The following is a 17,225-nucleotide window of genomic DNA, read 5'->3' as shown; positions in this document are numbered from 1 at the left end:
TTGATCTCCTTGCACTCCAAGGGACTCTCAAGACTCTTCTCCAACACCACAGTTCAAAAGCATCAATTCTCTGGTGCTCAGCTTTCTTTATAGTCCAACTCTCACATCCATACATGACCACTGGAAAAACCATAGTTTGACTAGATGGACCTTTGTTGGCAAAGTAATGTCTCTGCTTTTTATTATGCTGTCTAGGTTGGTCACAACTTTTCTTCCAAGGAGCAAGGGTCTTTTAATTTCATGGCTGCAGTCACCATCTGCTGTGATTTTGGAGCACAAAAAAATAAAGTCTGCCACCGTTTCCACTGTTTCCCCATCTATTTGCCATGAAGTGATGGGACTGGATGCCATGACCTTTGTTTTGTTAATGTTCTGTTTTAAGCCAACTTTTTCACTCTCCTCTTTCACTTTCATCAAGAGGTTCTTCAGTTCTTCACTTTCTGCAATAAGGGTGGTGTCACCTGCATATCTGAGGTTATTGATATTTCTGGTAATCCTGATTCTAGCTTGTGCTTCATCCAGCCCAGCATTTCGCATGATGTATTCTGCATAGAAGTTCAATAAGCAGGGTGACAACATACAATATACAGGGTGACAATATACAATGTACTCCTTTTCAAATTTGGAACCAGTCTGTTGTTCCACGTCCAGTTCTAACTGTCACTTCTTGACCTGTATACAGATTTCTCAGGAGGCAGGTCAGGTGGTCTGGTATTCCCATCCCTTTAAGAATTTTCCACAGTCTGTTGTGATCCACACAATCAAAGGCTTTGGCATAGTCGATAAAGCAGATGTTTTTCGGAACTCTCTTGCTTTCTCAATGATCTAGCGGATGTTGGCAATTTGATCTCTGGTTTCTCTGCCTTACTTTCTAAATCTAGGTTGAACCTCTGGAAGTTCACGGTTCACATACTGTTAAAGTCTGGCTTGGAGGATTTTGAGCATTATTTTGCCAGCATGTGAGATGAGTGCAATTGTGCAGTAGTTTGAACATTTTTTGGCATTGCCTTTCTTTGGGACTGGAATGAAAACTGACCTTTTCCAGTCCTGTGGCCACTGCTGAGTTTTCCAGATTTGACGGCATATTGAGTGCAGCACTTTCAGGGCATCATCTTTTAGGATTTTAATTAGCTCAATTGGAATTCCATCACCTCTACTAGCTTTGTTCATAATGATGCTTTCTAAGGCCCACTTGACTTTGCATTCCAGGATGTCTGGCTCTGGGTGAGCCATTATAGTTATTTGGGTCATGAAGATCTTTTTTGTATAGTTCTTTTGTGTATTCTTGCCACCTCTTCTTAATATCTTCTGCTTCTGTTAGGTCCATACCATTTCTGTCCTTTATTGTGCTCATCTTTGCATGAAATGTTCCCTTGGTTTCTGTAATTTTCTTGAAGAGATCTCTGCTGCTGCTGCTGCTAAGTCGCTTCAGTCGTGTCTGACTCTGTGCAACCCCATAGACGGAAGCCCACCAGGCTTCCCTGTTCCTGGGATTCTCCAAGCAAGAACACTGGAGGGGGTTGCCATTTCCTTCTCCAATGTGTGAAAGTGAAAAGTGAAAGTGAAGTTGTTCAGTCGTCGTAGCTGCCCCATGTACTGCAGCCTATGAGGCTCCTTCGTCCATGGGATTTTCCAGGCAAGAGTACTGGAGTGGGTTGCCATTGCCTTCTCTGGAAGAGATCTCTAGTCCTTCCCTTCTATTATTTTCCTCTATTTCTTTGTGTTGATCCCGGAGGAAGGCTTTCTTATCTCTCCTTGCTATTCTTTGGAACTCTGCATTCAAATGGGTTTATCTTTCCTTTTCTCCTTTGCCTTTTGCTTCTCTTCTATTCACAGCTAATTGTAAGTCCTCCTCAGACAGCCATTTTGCTTTTTTGCATTTCTTTTTCATGGGGATGGTCTTGATCCCTGTCTCCTCCACAATGTCACGGACCTACGTCCATAGTTCATCAGGCACTCTGTCTATCAGATCTAGTCCCTTAAATCTATTTCTCACTTCCACTGTATAATCATAAGGGATTTGATTTAGGTCATACCTTAATGGTCTAGTGGTTTTCCCTACTTTCTTTCTTCAATTTAAGTCTGAGTTTGGCAATAAGGAGTTCATGATCTGAGCCATAGTCAGTTCCCAGTCTTGTTTTTGCTGACTGTATAGAGCTTCTCTACCTTTGGCTGCAAAGAATATAATCAATCTTGTCTCAGTGTTGATCATCTTTGTTGTCCATGTGTAGAGTCTTCTCTTGTGTTGTTGGAAGAGGGTATTTGCTATGACCAGGGCATTTCTTGGCAAAGCTCTATTAGCCTTTTCCCTGCTTCATTTTGTACTCCAAGGCCAAATTTGCCTGTTACTCCAGGTAGCTCTTGACTTCCTCTTTTTGCATTCCAGTCCCCTATAATGTAAATGACATCTATTTTGGGTGTTAATTCTATAAGGTCTTGGAGGTCTTCATAGAACTGTTCAACTTCAACTTCTTCAGCATTACTGGTTGGGGCATAGACTTAGACTACTGTGATATTGTAACGGTTTGCCTTGGAAACAAACAGAGATCATTCTGTCTTTTTGAGATTGAATCCAAGTACTGCATTTTGGACTCTTTTGTTGACCATGAGGGCTACTCCATTTCTTCTCAGTTTCTTGGTCCTGAGCCAAGAGCTGCCTATAAATACACTCCTTGACACGGCCCTGCCCACCAGAGTGACAAGTTCCAACTCCACCCACCAGTGGGCAGGCACCAGTTCCACCCACCAGGAAGCCTGCCCAAGACCTTAGGCCAACTTCACCTCCCAGGATGCAGATACTAGAACCAAGAAGAACTACCATCCTGAGAAAAACAAACCACAAATATGGAAAGTTAGACAAAATGAGATAGCAGCAAAATATGTCCCAGGCGAAGGAACAAGATAAACCTACAGAAAAACAACTAAGTGAAGTGGAGATAGGCAAACTACCTGAAAAAGAATTGATAGAAATGATAGTAAAGATGGTCCAAGATCTCTGAAAATGAGTGGCACACAGACTGAGAGGATACAAGAAATGGTTAATAAAGAACTTGAAGCCTTAAAGAATGAAGATGAACAATACAATAACTGAAACGAAAAATATACTAGAAGGAATCAAAGCAGAACAAATGAGGCAGAAGAAGAGTAAGTGAGTTGGAAGACAGATTGGTGGAAATCACTGCTATGGAACAGAATAGAGAAAAAAGAATGAAAAGAAATAAAGATAAACTCAGAGATCTCTGGGACAATGTTAAATGCACCAACATTCACACTATAAGGGTCCCAGAAGGAGAAGAGAGAGAGAAAGGGAGGAAAAATATTTGAAGAGATAATAGTTTACAATTTCTGTAACACGGGAAAGGAAACACTTAAGTCCAAGAAGTGCAAAGAGTCCATTACAGGATTAATCCCAGGAAGAACATACTGAGACACATATTAATCAAACTAACAAAAATTAAAGAGAAAATATTAAAAACAACAAGAGAAAAGCAACAAACAACATATAAGAGAACCCTCATATGGTTATCAGCTGATTTTTTCAGCAGAAACTCGGCAGGCCAGAAGGGAGTGCCATGATACATCTAAAGTGATGAAAACGGAAAAACCCACAACAAAGAATACTCTACCTAGCAGGGCTCTCATTCAGATTTGATGAAGAATCAAAAGCTTTATAGACAAGCAAAAGTTAAGAGAACGTAGCACCGCCAGGTCAGCTTTGAAACAAATGCTGAAGGAACTTCTCTACATGGAAAAGAAAAGGCCACAGTTAGAAACAAATTACAAATAGGAAAGCTCACCAATAAAGACAAACATAAAATAAAGACAGGGAATCATTCACACACAAATATGATATCAAAACCAGCAACCGTGAGGAGAGTGCAAATGCTGGATATTGGAAACACATTTGAAATGAAGAGACCAGCAATGTAAAACCACCTTGCATATATATATATATATATATATATATATAAAATTATATCAAAACCTCATGGTGATTTCAATGTCTTTCTCAATTACACTCTAGTAAGATGTAAAGGAGACGTTCACCAGCATTACTGATTACACTTTTTACTACATAAATGTATTATCCACACCATAAATATTTTTGGAAGTAGTATCAACTATCAGTATAGCCAAAGGTAATTTAAAAAAATGTGGAAAAACTACACATTTTTGGAATTAAGAATTTGTCAAACTAAAAGATCAAGTTTACAATGTGCATAATACCACACCAAACTCCTATTTATTTATTACAATTATACAAAGTTAACTTCATATCTTCGAAGGCAATGGCACCCCACTCCAGTACTCTTGCCTGGAAAATCCCATGGACAAAGGAGCCTGGTAGGCTGCAGTCCATGGGGTTGCTGAGTCGGACACGACTGAGCAACTTCACTTTCACTTTTCACTTTCATGCACTGGAGAAGGAAATGGCAACCCACTCTAGTGTTCTTGCTTGGAGAATCCCAGGGATGGGGGAGCCTGGTGGGCTCCCATCTATGGGGTCGTGCAGAGTCGGACACGACTGAAGCGACTCAGCAGCAGCAACTTCATATCTTACAATATGATATATGTGTTTACAGTTCAAACTGAAGAACACAAGTTTGAACTATGTGAATCCACTTACACACAGATTTTTTAAAAATAATACATATGACATTACTACATGATCTGCAGTTTGTTGAATCTACAGATGTGGAACCACTAACATGGAGGACTGACTGAAAAGTTACAGGTGGAATTTTGACTTTGCACTGGGGTGGGGGACCAATGACCACAATTTCCCTGTTATTCAAGGGTCAACTGTATTTGATTTTTAAGACCAAGAATTAGAAAGCAACTATGTCAGAAAAAAAAAAATGAGATTTTTGATTATAGTAAAAAACACAGAAAATAAAATTTACCATTTAATTGTTTTTTATTATAATAAAAAATCAGTCATTTTATCAAATTACAATCATTTTAACTATTTTAAAATCTTTAGTTTAGTAGTGTTAAGTATATTCACATTGTTGTGCAATAGATCTCCAGAACTTTTTCATCTTTCAAAACTGAAACTTTATACCTGCTGAACAACTCCCCATTTTCCTCTCTCTCTATTTTGATTCTTTACATATCCCATATAAATGTAATCAGACATTATTTGTCTTCCTGTGACTGGCTTATTTCACTTACTGTAGTGTCCTCAAGGGGCACTGATGTTGTAAGCATATAACAAGATTGCCTTCCTTTTAAAGGCTAAGTTTGCACACTCATGTTCATGACAACATTATTCACAGTGGCCAGGAGGTAGAAGCAACTCAAATTTATATTGATGGTGAATGTATAAATGAAATCTCTTTGATAGGAAAGTTTTTAAAATCTATTTTATCCAAAGACAGGACTAAATGCCTGCAACTGTATTACTGATAAGCAGCTAGAAGAAAAATGTGTCAAACATCACTATGTGACAACAGAAAAGAATAAAGATTGAAGCTGCAGTTTAAGAATAGCATATTTCTACTTATAGATAGACAATGACTATTCATCTTACATAGCAAAACGCAATCTCCTTACCAGTAATTATCACACCATCATCTCTATGAGCTTCATGCATTTCTTCAACATGGACATCTGAGTTCACATCAATCTCTTTCCCTGATAACTGTAAATAAGCTTGAAGAGAAGATGCAACCTTGACAAGAATAGAGCCTGTAATAAATTTAAAGGAGAGCTTATTTAATGCAAAGAAATAAAAAGTACTGGAGACTATTATAAAAATTACTTAAAGAGTAGCATTGCTCCCAATAGTCTGTCTTTACTCATTAGTATATTTGATTTAAATAGTAATACCTTTTCCTCACTCTCAGGTGGTCAATATCTCTTATTCCCAAGGCAATCACAGTATCTTCTGGCAAGAATATGAGCCACTAGGCCATCATGAACTACTATTTCTTCTTTTGCCAATAGTCTTAGTCAGCTTGTCCAATACCAGAAAAGTGAGTTTAATAGACACGCAGCTTATAGACAGAATTTACCATTAACTGCGCATTTACTAAGAGCCAGACACCTTCATTACATTATCTTTTAATTTCCCTCTCAACTTTATGAGGTATTATTGTAATCCCAATTTTACAGGTAAGAACTTGCTTAAGTTTCCTCGACAGCTATTGCTAGAATCAAGATCCACTACAATGACAACAAACCAGTGCTCTTTATCATTGGGGTATTTCATACACTGCTACCTCATTGTATTACCAGACTGTGATCTCACTGCTCACTATAACTAGAACCCTGAGCTCTTATGCTTTCAGTAGTACCTTGTTTGTGGGGCAGGGGAGGGTCAATAACAAAAATTTAAAAAGGAATATTTAGATTTCAACTCGCTAATGTTTCTTTTAATGGATTACAGACTTTTTTTGGTGTACCTGAAGCAAGACACTCAACTTTACTTCTACTACAATCTTACCAAAACAACAAACACCTGTTAAGGAGGAGTCATTTTTCAAAACAACTACATGGATTGCAGTGAAAATTTACCAGTACATTCTCATTTCAAGAGGTTTTTTCCTCCATTTCTTACATATCAAACAAATAAGAGGCCCTTCCCATAAAACAGTAACCTCATCTCTGTCCACAAAGAAGGTCAGGATGACAACTATTGTGAATGCTGTAAAGACTGCTTCTACAAGGCTTTTGTTTATGGGTCACTGTGTGCTTTCCAGTTTGGTTAACATCAGCTTACGTTTCCCTAAGTAATTCTGTATCTTCTCAGCCTTTCTAATGGGAGCTGGAAATCTGGAGTTAAAACTGATGGACTTTAGCATTTACTCCTCATAAGGGGAGACAAAACACATTACTACAGTTGGTTTATCTTATTTAAAACACAAGTTGCTTTTCAGAGTTTCAGTGTCAGCTACTTAAATACGAGCTGCCCATAAAAACATATTATGAGGGCTTTAGGAAAACTCAAAAATAAAAGCAAACTAGGAAAATGTCAGGATAAATAGAAGATACATGTTCTTCTACCAAGTATACTTTAAAATGTAGAAAATAATGGATTTTAAAAACCTTTTCTAAAGGTTTTAAAACTTTAAATATATCAAATGTGATCATTTTAAAAACATATTTTTTTTCTGTTCTTAAATAAAGGGACTGTAAATTTCTGGGAGTCTTAAAAATGTTAAATGATGCGAAGAGTTCTATCTCTCCACACCCTTAAAGAACAAAAACTATCACTATCAAAATTCCATTCCTATCTGTGAATGAAGTCTCACGATTTTTGAAAGCTCTACCCAAAGTGCCATCTCTAACACTATCTTCTTTAGAAAGGGCAGCACCTATTATATCTTCAAACTCTTTTCACTTCAAAAACTGCTTCATGGCTACTGACATCAATATCATTTTTTAAAAATTAAAAAGTGAATACTAATAATAGCATCATTTATTGAAGGGACATTATGTGGTTAAGATTAAAGGCTTTATCAAGGAAAAATTTTAAGTGGAAAAGTCAGTACTCAGATGCGACTCTGACTCTCAAGCCTAAACACAGCCTTTTCAAATGAATTCATAAGGTCACCATGTTAACTTTCATAGGAAGAGAGGAAATAAGCATTGTGACAGTTTTTTTTACTTGGCAAAATGACTACAGGGGCCTAAAGGAGAGCAGAGGAGACTCAAGTCGCTGGCTCTTAAACCCTTCAGCAAGACAGTGGCAGAGCTGGAAAGGATTCCAGATGTCTTTACTAACTAGTAAGCAACAGAATTGTGAAAACTTTCCATCACTCCAGAAAGTTAGTGCTCCCAAGTCTAGTGAGAATTAAGAGACCTGAATTAAGATAGCAAACTTTGTTTCCAGTTATCTTTACGCTCCTGCCAGTATCATGGTCCCAATAGGAGAAAACATAAAATTGTAATTTCAATCAAATCTTGCAATATCATGTGCTATTTCAGTAAGTTACTGGAAAAACAATCCAAATAATAGTTAGAAATACTTCAAATGGACGAAGATTAACAATGCTTTTTGTTTGCTTTTACTTTTTTTCCCATTCATACAAAATAGTAAATGATTTTCATGTAAGAGCTATCCAAAACTATGTTTTTACTCTGTTACTAGTAACATTAAATGTAGCAATGGTTTTTCTCCTTGGGTCTTCACAATACAAGAATGCAATTATATGAATTTTTTTTTGACATTTACAAAATATCCTAAACAGTATTATTGAAGCTCTTAGAAATTTAGTGAGAACATAATATTATCTTATTTAAAAGGAAAAAATGTGATCTTAAGAAATCAAATAATACTTGTCTATCAGCAATAACTTCAGTTTCACATGTTTATGCTTGTAGTTTTATTTTGATACGAGAAGAGAGCCTCATTGAACAAAAAAAGTACTAAACCAACATGACAAAGAAATTACTAACAGGAACAACTGGTCTCTATGGAGGTTTTTTTCCTTGTTATAAACATAGCCATGTTCTGGCCTATATGCAAGAGCTTCCAGATTTTCTCTTAAAAAAATTTTATATAGAGGTATGGTTCTTAACTTTCCGAATCCAGATCACTTAAGCCCCTATAGCCAAGCTATTTCAAGTACCCAAGTCACTTATCACCATGCATGTGTACATCTATGTGCATGTATGCATGCATGCAAAGACTTGCATATTCAGCCTTCAGGTGATTAAAAAGTATATAATTTTTCATAAAAGACTTGAACTCTTAGAATAAGCTATTTATATTAGAAATAAGATTACACAAAGAGACACATCATAAGTGTGATACTACAACAGCCCCCAACCTTTTCGGCACTAGGAGAGATTTTGTGGAAGACAAATTTTCCACAGACTGGGGTTAGAGAGGGTGGTGTTTCAGGATGATTCAAGTACATTACATTTATTGTGTACTTTATTTCTATTACTATGACATTGTGATATATAATGAAATAATTATACAGCTCATCATAATGCAGAATCAGTGGGAGCCCTGAGCTTGTTTTCCTGAGATGAGGCCAAAACACAAGGGATGGCGAGAGACTGTAAATAGAGATAAAGTTTTGCTCACTGGTCTTTTGCTTACCTCCCGCTGTGCAGCCCAGTTCCTAACAGACTAGGGACCACTACTGGTCCGAGGCCCAGGGGTTGGGGACCCTTGCTGCAAGAGACTTAGTTAATAATCACTTTAGAGGACCTTCTTGGTGACACGTTTATTTCAGGATCATACCTTCAAAAGTATTATTCTAGCATAATGGCCTGAGAAAGTCCTCTTACAAGGGAGCAGGAAAGCTACCAAAAGAATGTATGAGAACTCTTTCCCTCCAAAGAGTATTTATTTCAGACATTAAACTGAAAAATTCCAAAATAACAGTCAATAAATTACAACATTTTTGTTTGTAATACAAAAAAAAAAAAAAAAAGATAGTCTTCATGGCCATCTATTCCAAAAGTTTCAAAGATCACTGGTGTTGAGGGCCAGTATTCCAGTCTTTAAATCAGGTTCTAGCATGGAAAAATTTTATTGAAATCTCTGTCAGTATAGATAAGATAATTTGACCATTCTGTTTCCTGAATGTTACATAAAATCTTTCTAATATCATATGTCAAAATAAAACATTGCACTTGGCTAACCTTTATGGACTTTCAATTCCACTTTCCCCAGCTGGCTGACATAAACATCTATGGCACCCTGCTGAGCCAAGGCATTTAGACATCCAGAAGACGAATCTAGGAGGAAGAAAGAACCATAAGCATAATCATTCTTATCTGAGTAACTGGAATTATAAACTTGAAATAAAAGGCTCTACTTCAGCATTAGGATAAGGAGCTAAGAATCCTGAAGGTTTTCTATTTTCCTTGTAACCATACCATCTTTTGCTTTAAAAATGAAAACAGAATCAGAGGTAACAAATCTACACTGAGGTAACTAATAAGAAAATCCCTATGTTTGCAGTAACCTCCAAAACTTAACTCTAAACATGTTTAATCTAAAGCCCAATTTGTAGGAAGGATATTATGGAAGTAATGACAACCCAAACCATTAAGTATTATTGACAGATTTAGTTTATCATCAACTTTCAAAATTTACTAAAGAATTCTATCTCACATACAGTCACATAGAAGTAGTAGCAAAGTTAATAAAAATAAAAACTCTTATATTTTCTCCTTTTAGCAAATGAGCTAGTACTAAAAAGTGCAGCTAACAGTGAAAGACTACATTACACAAGGTTTTGCTGCATTTCTTAGAGAGATGCGGAGGGGAAGGAATGACATGAAAAGTGGGTGAAGTTTATTTATATCTAAATATTTCAAGTTTTGGAAACTGAACAGGTTATCTTTAAGTCAAGGGAAGAAAATCATAATTAAGGTGGTCCTGGTTTGACACTCAGATTTCCCTTTGTCATCACTGAACCCAGTTTTCAATCATCCAATGTTTCAAGTTTCAGGGAATAATGACAGTCAGATAAAGAAGTAAGATAACTGTGGTGAAGAGTTGGAGCTGTGTAGCTTCTCCTTTTTCGTCCTTTCCCACAGCAATAGAACTTTGAGCTTTTCTATTTGATTGTCCTGAGAAGATCAAAGAATATTTTTTAGAGAGATCTCGTAAAAAGCATATTTTATTAGGTGCTTTTATTACTTCAAGGTAGAAACAAATTAAGGAGTATGGTGAAAATAATGCCAAAAATTATACACTTTTTACAAAACATGAAGAAAAAAAATTTGTATACTCACAAAGGAACCATCATTCTTCTTTAAAATAAATGTTTAAGACTTTAAACAGAGATAAAAACTTGGGAATAAATAGTTTAAAATGTGACTTCAAGATAATTTATAATAATTTATCTCTAACCTATATTCAAAATGCCATTTATTAGATCCAATGTATTTAATTTGGATTAAAGTGTCAGTGATGACACTTTTTGGATAAAAGTGTCAGTGATGACACTTTTTTTAAGCGTCACAAGTGAACCCTGAAGTTGGGAAGTTAAGCCACTGGAGATAAATGACATGGAGTAGTTGGACAAAGGCAGAGAAGGCAATGGCAACCCACTCCAGTACTCTTGCCTGGAAAATCCCATGGGCGGAGGAGCCTGGTAGGCTGCAGTCCATGGGTTCGCGAAGAGTCGGACACAACTGAGTGACTTCACTTTCACGCATTGGAGAAGGAAATGGCAACCCACTCCAGTGTTCTTGCCTAGAGAATCCCAGGGACGGCGGAGCCTGGTGGGCTGCCGTCTATGGGGCTGCACAGAGTCGGACATGACTGAAGCAACTTAGCAGCAGCAGCAGCTGGACAAAGATGAATATTTCTCTCCTCAGGTACCAAGAGAAACTCCTATAAAAACTTCTTCAATCAATTCAATTCAAAGCAGTCACTCAGTAGTGTTCGACTCTTTGTGACCCCAGGGACTGCAGCACACCAGGCTTCATTGTCCATCACCAACTCTCGGAGCTTGCTCAAACTCATGTCCATCAAGTCAGTGATGCCATCCAACCATCATCTTCTGTCATCCCCTTCTCCTGCCTTACTGCATCCTAAAGAAGCCAAGTAAAAATATATTATGGTAAAAAAAAAGAAATGTAAACTACAAAATGCGTATTACCCCAAGCTGAACAAAGTAAAATATTTGAAACAATATTTAATTTCTTGCTTTTTCTAGGGGAAACCCATAAGATTTTTATATAGCTCATAAACAATGCTTTTCACTTCTTTTTCTCTTCACATGGGACATAAACAATAGCTAAGTAATTATATCCTAACCCATTAATAAATTATACACTCATGTTATCAGTCTTGAGCTCTAATACTGGCCCACCCACTGGAGGCTGTCCAAAAAATTAAAATTCAAGATGTGTTTTCAAAAGAGAAAGCAAAGGTAATATTTTAAAAGCTATGTAATGGCAACCCTCTCCAGTATTCTTGCCTAGAGAATCCTATGGACAGAGGAGCCTGGTAGACTACAGTCCACTGGGTCACAAAGAGTCGGACACGACTGAGCAACTTCACTTTTCACTTTAATACAAATTAATGGAACTAAAAATTAATTACCAAGAGTCAAATTAAGGCTTCATTCATAGAATTTCATTTTATGGAGATTCACAAAACAGAGAAATTCTATTATAGACCTTGGAAGAAGCCTTAAGGAAAAAAGCGTTAGAGCTTAAGTGAACAAAAATTACTAGTACAGACACTGACTAGAATAAATAAAATCCCACAGAGAGTTTTCTATCACCACAACTTTGGAAAAAGATTTTGTTCATCTGACAGAGACCACTGAGTCTTCCTGGAAAATTACACACACAAAAGGGAAAAACTGATGTCAGCTACCAGCTAACACTACATATAACCAAATAAATAGATATTTGTAATATATACTCTGCTATTAAGCAAAGAATAACAACTAAGCTCAAAAGGCTAAAATTCCAAACTTTTCTATTTTCTTTCAGATAAAGGGAGAATTCTCTTGAAATTGTTCAAACACATTCAGAAAAGTTCTTCTGAATTTTTATAATTTTACCTCATTTCAACATGCAGATAACTAAAGAACAGCAACACAAAAGATAATGATTTTGCAATTTGATTCTTACACTTCCAAAGCTACACTAATTTTAAGAACAAGGAACAAATTTCATATACAGGATGTAAAGGATTTGCAAAGGCAGAATTTTAAGGTCACTTTGAGGAAAATTTTCTAAATTAATGTCCTGCCCCTAGGAATTCTGTTAGGAAGGTAGCTTATAGCAGGCTGGGCTTATAAGAAACACACAAGGCAACTGCTACTACCAGCCCCCCTCAAAAAAAAACTATGAAAATATCCCTTTTTAAAAGATATAATTTCCAGTACACAGCTTCTGGAAGTGCCTTCCAAAAGAGGGAACACAGAACAGGCAAAGTAAGGCTGGGTGAGCAACTTCTATTCCACCATTATATACTATCAAGCCCTGCTTTCTCCTACTGACTTTTTAAAAATGGAAGATGACCAGGTATTCCAGAAGAAAGATACTATTTTTAAAAATATAAGTGTAGGGAAAATTAGGATTTTTATATACATAGTCAATTTTTTTAATAGAACTTCAGCTTCTAAGAGAGCTCTATATGTATTATGGAAATTAGGAAGAACAGGGTTTTTGTGTGTAGCTGCTGCTGCTGTTGCTAAGTCGCTTCAGTCGTGTCTGACTCTGTGCGACCCCATAGACGGCAGGCCACCAGGATCTGCCGTCCCTGGGATTCTCTAGGCAAGAACACTGGAGTGGGTTGCCATTTCCTTCTCCAATGCAGGAAAGTGAAAAGTGAAAGTGAAGCCACTCAATCATGTCCAACTCTTAGTGACCCCATGGACTGCAGCCTACCAGGCTCCTCCGTCCATGGGATTTTCCAGGCAAGAGTACTGGAGTGGGGTGCCATTGCCTTCTCCGTTTGTATGTAGGTTAGAATGTATATATAAAATCCAAGTGATTGAGGAGATTACCTAAGAAGCAGATCAATTATATTACCTAAACTAGATTTAAAGGACCATAATTACACATATTCTTCTTAAAAGGAATCATGGAGATAACACAATCTATTTTCCTGAAATTAGACAATATAATAACTGTATCATCTTTAGCCTCTTAATATTCCAATTTGATAATACTGTATAGCCTTTTCTCCACATCCATTCCAATATTTTGAAACCTCTGGTAGACTAACAAATTTCCTTCTCAGGTACCTAAATAACTTTTTCTTTGTAATTGTCTTGCTTCTACTGATCTCAATTTCTCAAAACTCAAGTTATGAAGTGACTTTAATTAGGTTGTCTTGATTTGCTGAGCTGCCTCAACTTTGTCCAACAAATCTTCTGATTTAAGGAAAACAAAAATCAACCAATCAAGAAATTTCAAATAAACATTACCCACTAGTCACCTTTGGGATTAAGGTACCAGACCCAACATTTCTCCAGAATCATAACAACAATGGTCTTTAGATTTTATAGCAGGGTTGTCAAATTACAGTCCACCTCTTCTTATTATTGATAAAGTATTATTGGAACACGGACACATCCATTTGTTCGTATACTGTCAATGGCTGCTAGCATATCAAAATGAGAAAGCTGCAGAGTATTCATAGACTATGTGGCTCACAGAGTCCAAAAATTTTACAATATGGCTCTTTACAGATAAAGTCTGCTGCTCCTAGAGCAAAACACTTTAAGAAAATGAGCTTCCATCCCCACCAAAAAAACACAATGTTAAATTTGATTCTACTTAAAGATTTATCAATTTAGTAAAATCAGTTCTTTTTCCTAAGACTTCAGTAATGTACAGATAGGTACATAACTCTTGCTTACAGAAATGAAAAAAATTGTTGTCTCAGGGCAGTTCTGACTCTTCATTGACCCTGATTGCTTACTATTTTCCAGCACTAACAGAGTTGTTTCCATCCAATTTATTAAAGTGAGAAACAGCACATCACCAAGTAAGTAACTAGGACTATAATGACTTGCATAAAGATTATGTCAGCTTATTTGTTTATATATTTAATCTTTTACATAGTATACTCTTATTAAACAAAAAATTAGCAATGCTGATTTTTTACTTACGATAGAGCTCAAGTGGGCTCCTCATGAATTGTATGGCATCTCCTGCTCTGGCTGTCAGTAAAAATGGGATCTATTCCCACAAATCAGTGACTTAGGTCCAGATATATTCAAAGGAAGAAACCTGTAACAGGATCCAAACAACTTTGATTTCTATATAAATTCTGGATGAATTCTGCTGTGCTCTCCTCTCACTTCCACTCTCATTCTCCTTCCCTCCCTTCTTTTTTCTGACTTAATACTCAATATGAAAGCATATTTTAAAATAATAGTACAATGTTTTACTATTTTTTTCATTTAATTAAATGTCAGGAATATCTTTTTATAATGTATACTACAGACCTAAGTAATTATATTGTTAAAGGCTGAAGAACATTCACTTTATGACTGTATCATACTATACTTAGTTATTCTCTTACTGGGAACAACCTAAAATGTATACTTTCTTTTGCTATTAAAAACAGAGATGATATGTACATACATCATGTATATATCTTTATAGCCTCATGTGTATATCCTTATATCCTTACCAGACTCTCTCCTAGAGATAAAGTTCTAAAAGAGGAAGTGCTGGAACAAAGCAAATGTAGATGCTTCCAATTTTAATATACATTAACAAACTGACTTACATAATGATCAATTATATCTGAACTAACTGATGGGAATCCCGGTTTCACCCTAACTTTCCCAACAATGGATATTATCAATGTTTTAAGTCATGACGGTTTATACTTAGATGCTTTTGATTAGCAGTAAGGTGAAACAACACTGTGCATATATACACAATATTTCTTCCGTGAACTGCTTGCTCATGTTTATCCATGTTCCCATCCCACTAAGTGTTCCTTTTCCTCTCATCTGTTGTACACACATATGGACAGAGATTATATATGAATATATACATATTCAACTTCATTTTATAAGCATAGTGTAATCCCAATAACAAAACCCACAGAGATTTTACAAAAGAAAAAAATCACAGATCAGCATTTATCATAAACATGAATATAAAATCCTTGACAAAATATTAGCAACTGGGCTTTACTGGTACAGTAAGTAGTAAAGACTCTGCCTGACAATGCAGGGCACATGGGTTCAATCCCTGGTCTGGAAAGATACCACATGCCGTGGAGCAACTTAGTCCATCCGTCACAACTACTGAGCCTGTACTCAAGAGCCCACAAGCCACAACTACTGAGCCCACGCACCCTGGAGCCTGTGCTCCACAGTAAGAGGAACTGCTGCAATGAGAAGCCCGCACACAGCAACTAGAGAGTAGCCTCCACTTGCCGTAACGGGAGAAAGCCCACACGCAGCAACAGAGGTCCAGCACAGCCATAAATAAAATAAATAAATAAATCTCAAAAAAAAAATTAGCAACCTCAACCCAACACGAATAAATAGGATCAATTCAGTTCAGTCACTCAGTCACATACAACTCTTTGCAACACCATGGACTGCAGCACGCCAGGCTTCCCTGTCCATCACCAACTCCGAGAGCTTGCTCAAACTCATGTCCACAAACTCGGTGATGTCATCCAATGATCTCATCCTCTGTCGCCCCCTTCTTCTTCTGCCCTCAGTCTTTCCCAGTTTCGGGGTCTTTTCCAGTGAGTCAGCTCTTCACATCAGGTGGCCAAAGTATTGGAGCTTTAGCTTCAGCATCAGTCCTCCCAACGAATATCCTGGACTGATTTGTTTTAGGATTGACTGGCTTGATCTCCTTGCAGTCCAAGGAACTCTCAAGAGTCTTCTCCAACACCACAGTTCAAAAGCATCAATTCTCCAGTGCTCAGCTTTCTTTATGGTCCAACTCTCACATCCATCCATGACTACTGGAAAAGCCATAACTGACTAGACGGACCTTTGTCAGTCAAGTAATGCCTCTGCTTTTTAATATGCTATCTGGGTTTGTCATAGCTTTTCTTCCAAGGAACAACTGTCTTTTAATTTCATGGCTGCAGTCACCATTTGCAATGATTCTGGAGCCAAAGAAAATAAAGTCTGCCACTGTTTCCGTTGTTTCCCCATCTATTTGCCATGAAGTGATGGGACCAGATGCCATGATCTTAGTTTTTTGAATGTTGAGTTTTAAGCCAGATTTTTCACTCTCCTCTTTCACTTTTATCAAGAGGCTCTTTAGTTCCTTTTCACTTTCTGCCATAAATAGGATACTATATCATGATTAGGTACGGTTGATCCGAGGAATACAAGGTTAGTTAACATCAAAAATCAATGCAGTTGATCATTAATAGAGTAAAAAAAGAATTAAAAAAGCAATCATTTCAATAAATACAGAAAATATATTTGACAAAATTCAATATACATTCATGATCAAAGAAAAGGAAAAAAAAAAACTTTCAGGAAACTAGGAATAAAAAGAATTTCCTCAGTCTGATAAGAGTATCTATAAAAAGCCTGCATAGCTAACATCACACTTAAAAGGCACAACACTGAATGTATTCCTCTAATACTGGATACTAGGATTGGGAACAATCTGCCACTATTATTCAATTTGTGCTGTAAAACCTACCTAGCCTAATAAGGCACAAGAGAAAAAAGGAAAACAGATTGGCAATAAAGAGATAAAACTATATTAATTTGCAAATGGAATGACTGCCAACCTAGAAAAGAATTCTGGATTCTGAAAAATACACTATTTAGAATATATAAATT

General features: G+C 36.7%; 1 protein-coding gene across 2 annotated transcripts in view; it reads right to left on the bottom strand.

The window, feature by feature from the left end:
* The window catches only part of FAM185A (family with sequence similarity 185 member A), a 66,341-nt gene that overhangs the window by 16,186 nt on the left and 32,930 nt on the right, over positions 1-17,225 (bottom strand). For both annotated transcript variants that reach the window (XM_043873298.1, XM_043873300.1), the window contains exons 6-7: positions 9,604-9,699; positions 5,557-5,691 (exon numbers count right to left, since the gene is read on the bottom strand). In XM_043873298.1, coding sequence (XP_043729233.1) covers positions 5,557-5,691; positions 9,604-9,699 — 231 coding nt within the window. The remainder of the gene's footprint in view (positions 1-5,556; positions 5,692-9,603; positions 9,700-17,225) is intronic.

The sequence above is a fragment of the Cervus elaphus genome, chromosome 18 (genome assembly GCF_910594005.1).
Source record: "Cervus elaphus chromosome 18, mCerEla1.1, whole genome shotgun sequence".
NCBI classification, from domain to species: Eukaryota; Metazoa; Chordata; class Mammalia; order Artiodactyla; family Cervidae; genus Cervus; species Cervus elaphus.
This window is presented reverse-complemented; position numbering and strand designations above follow the sequence as displayed.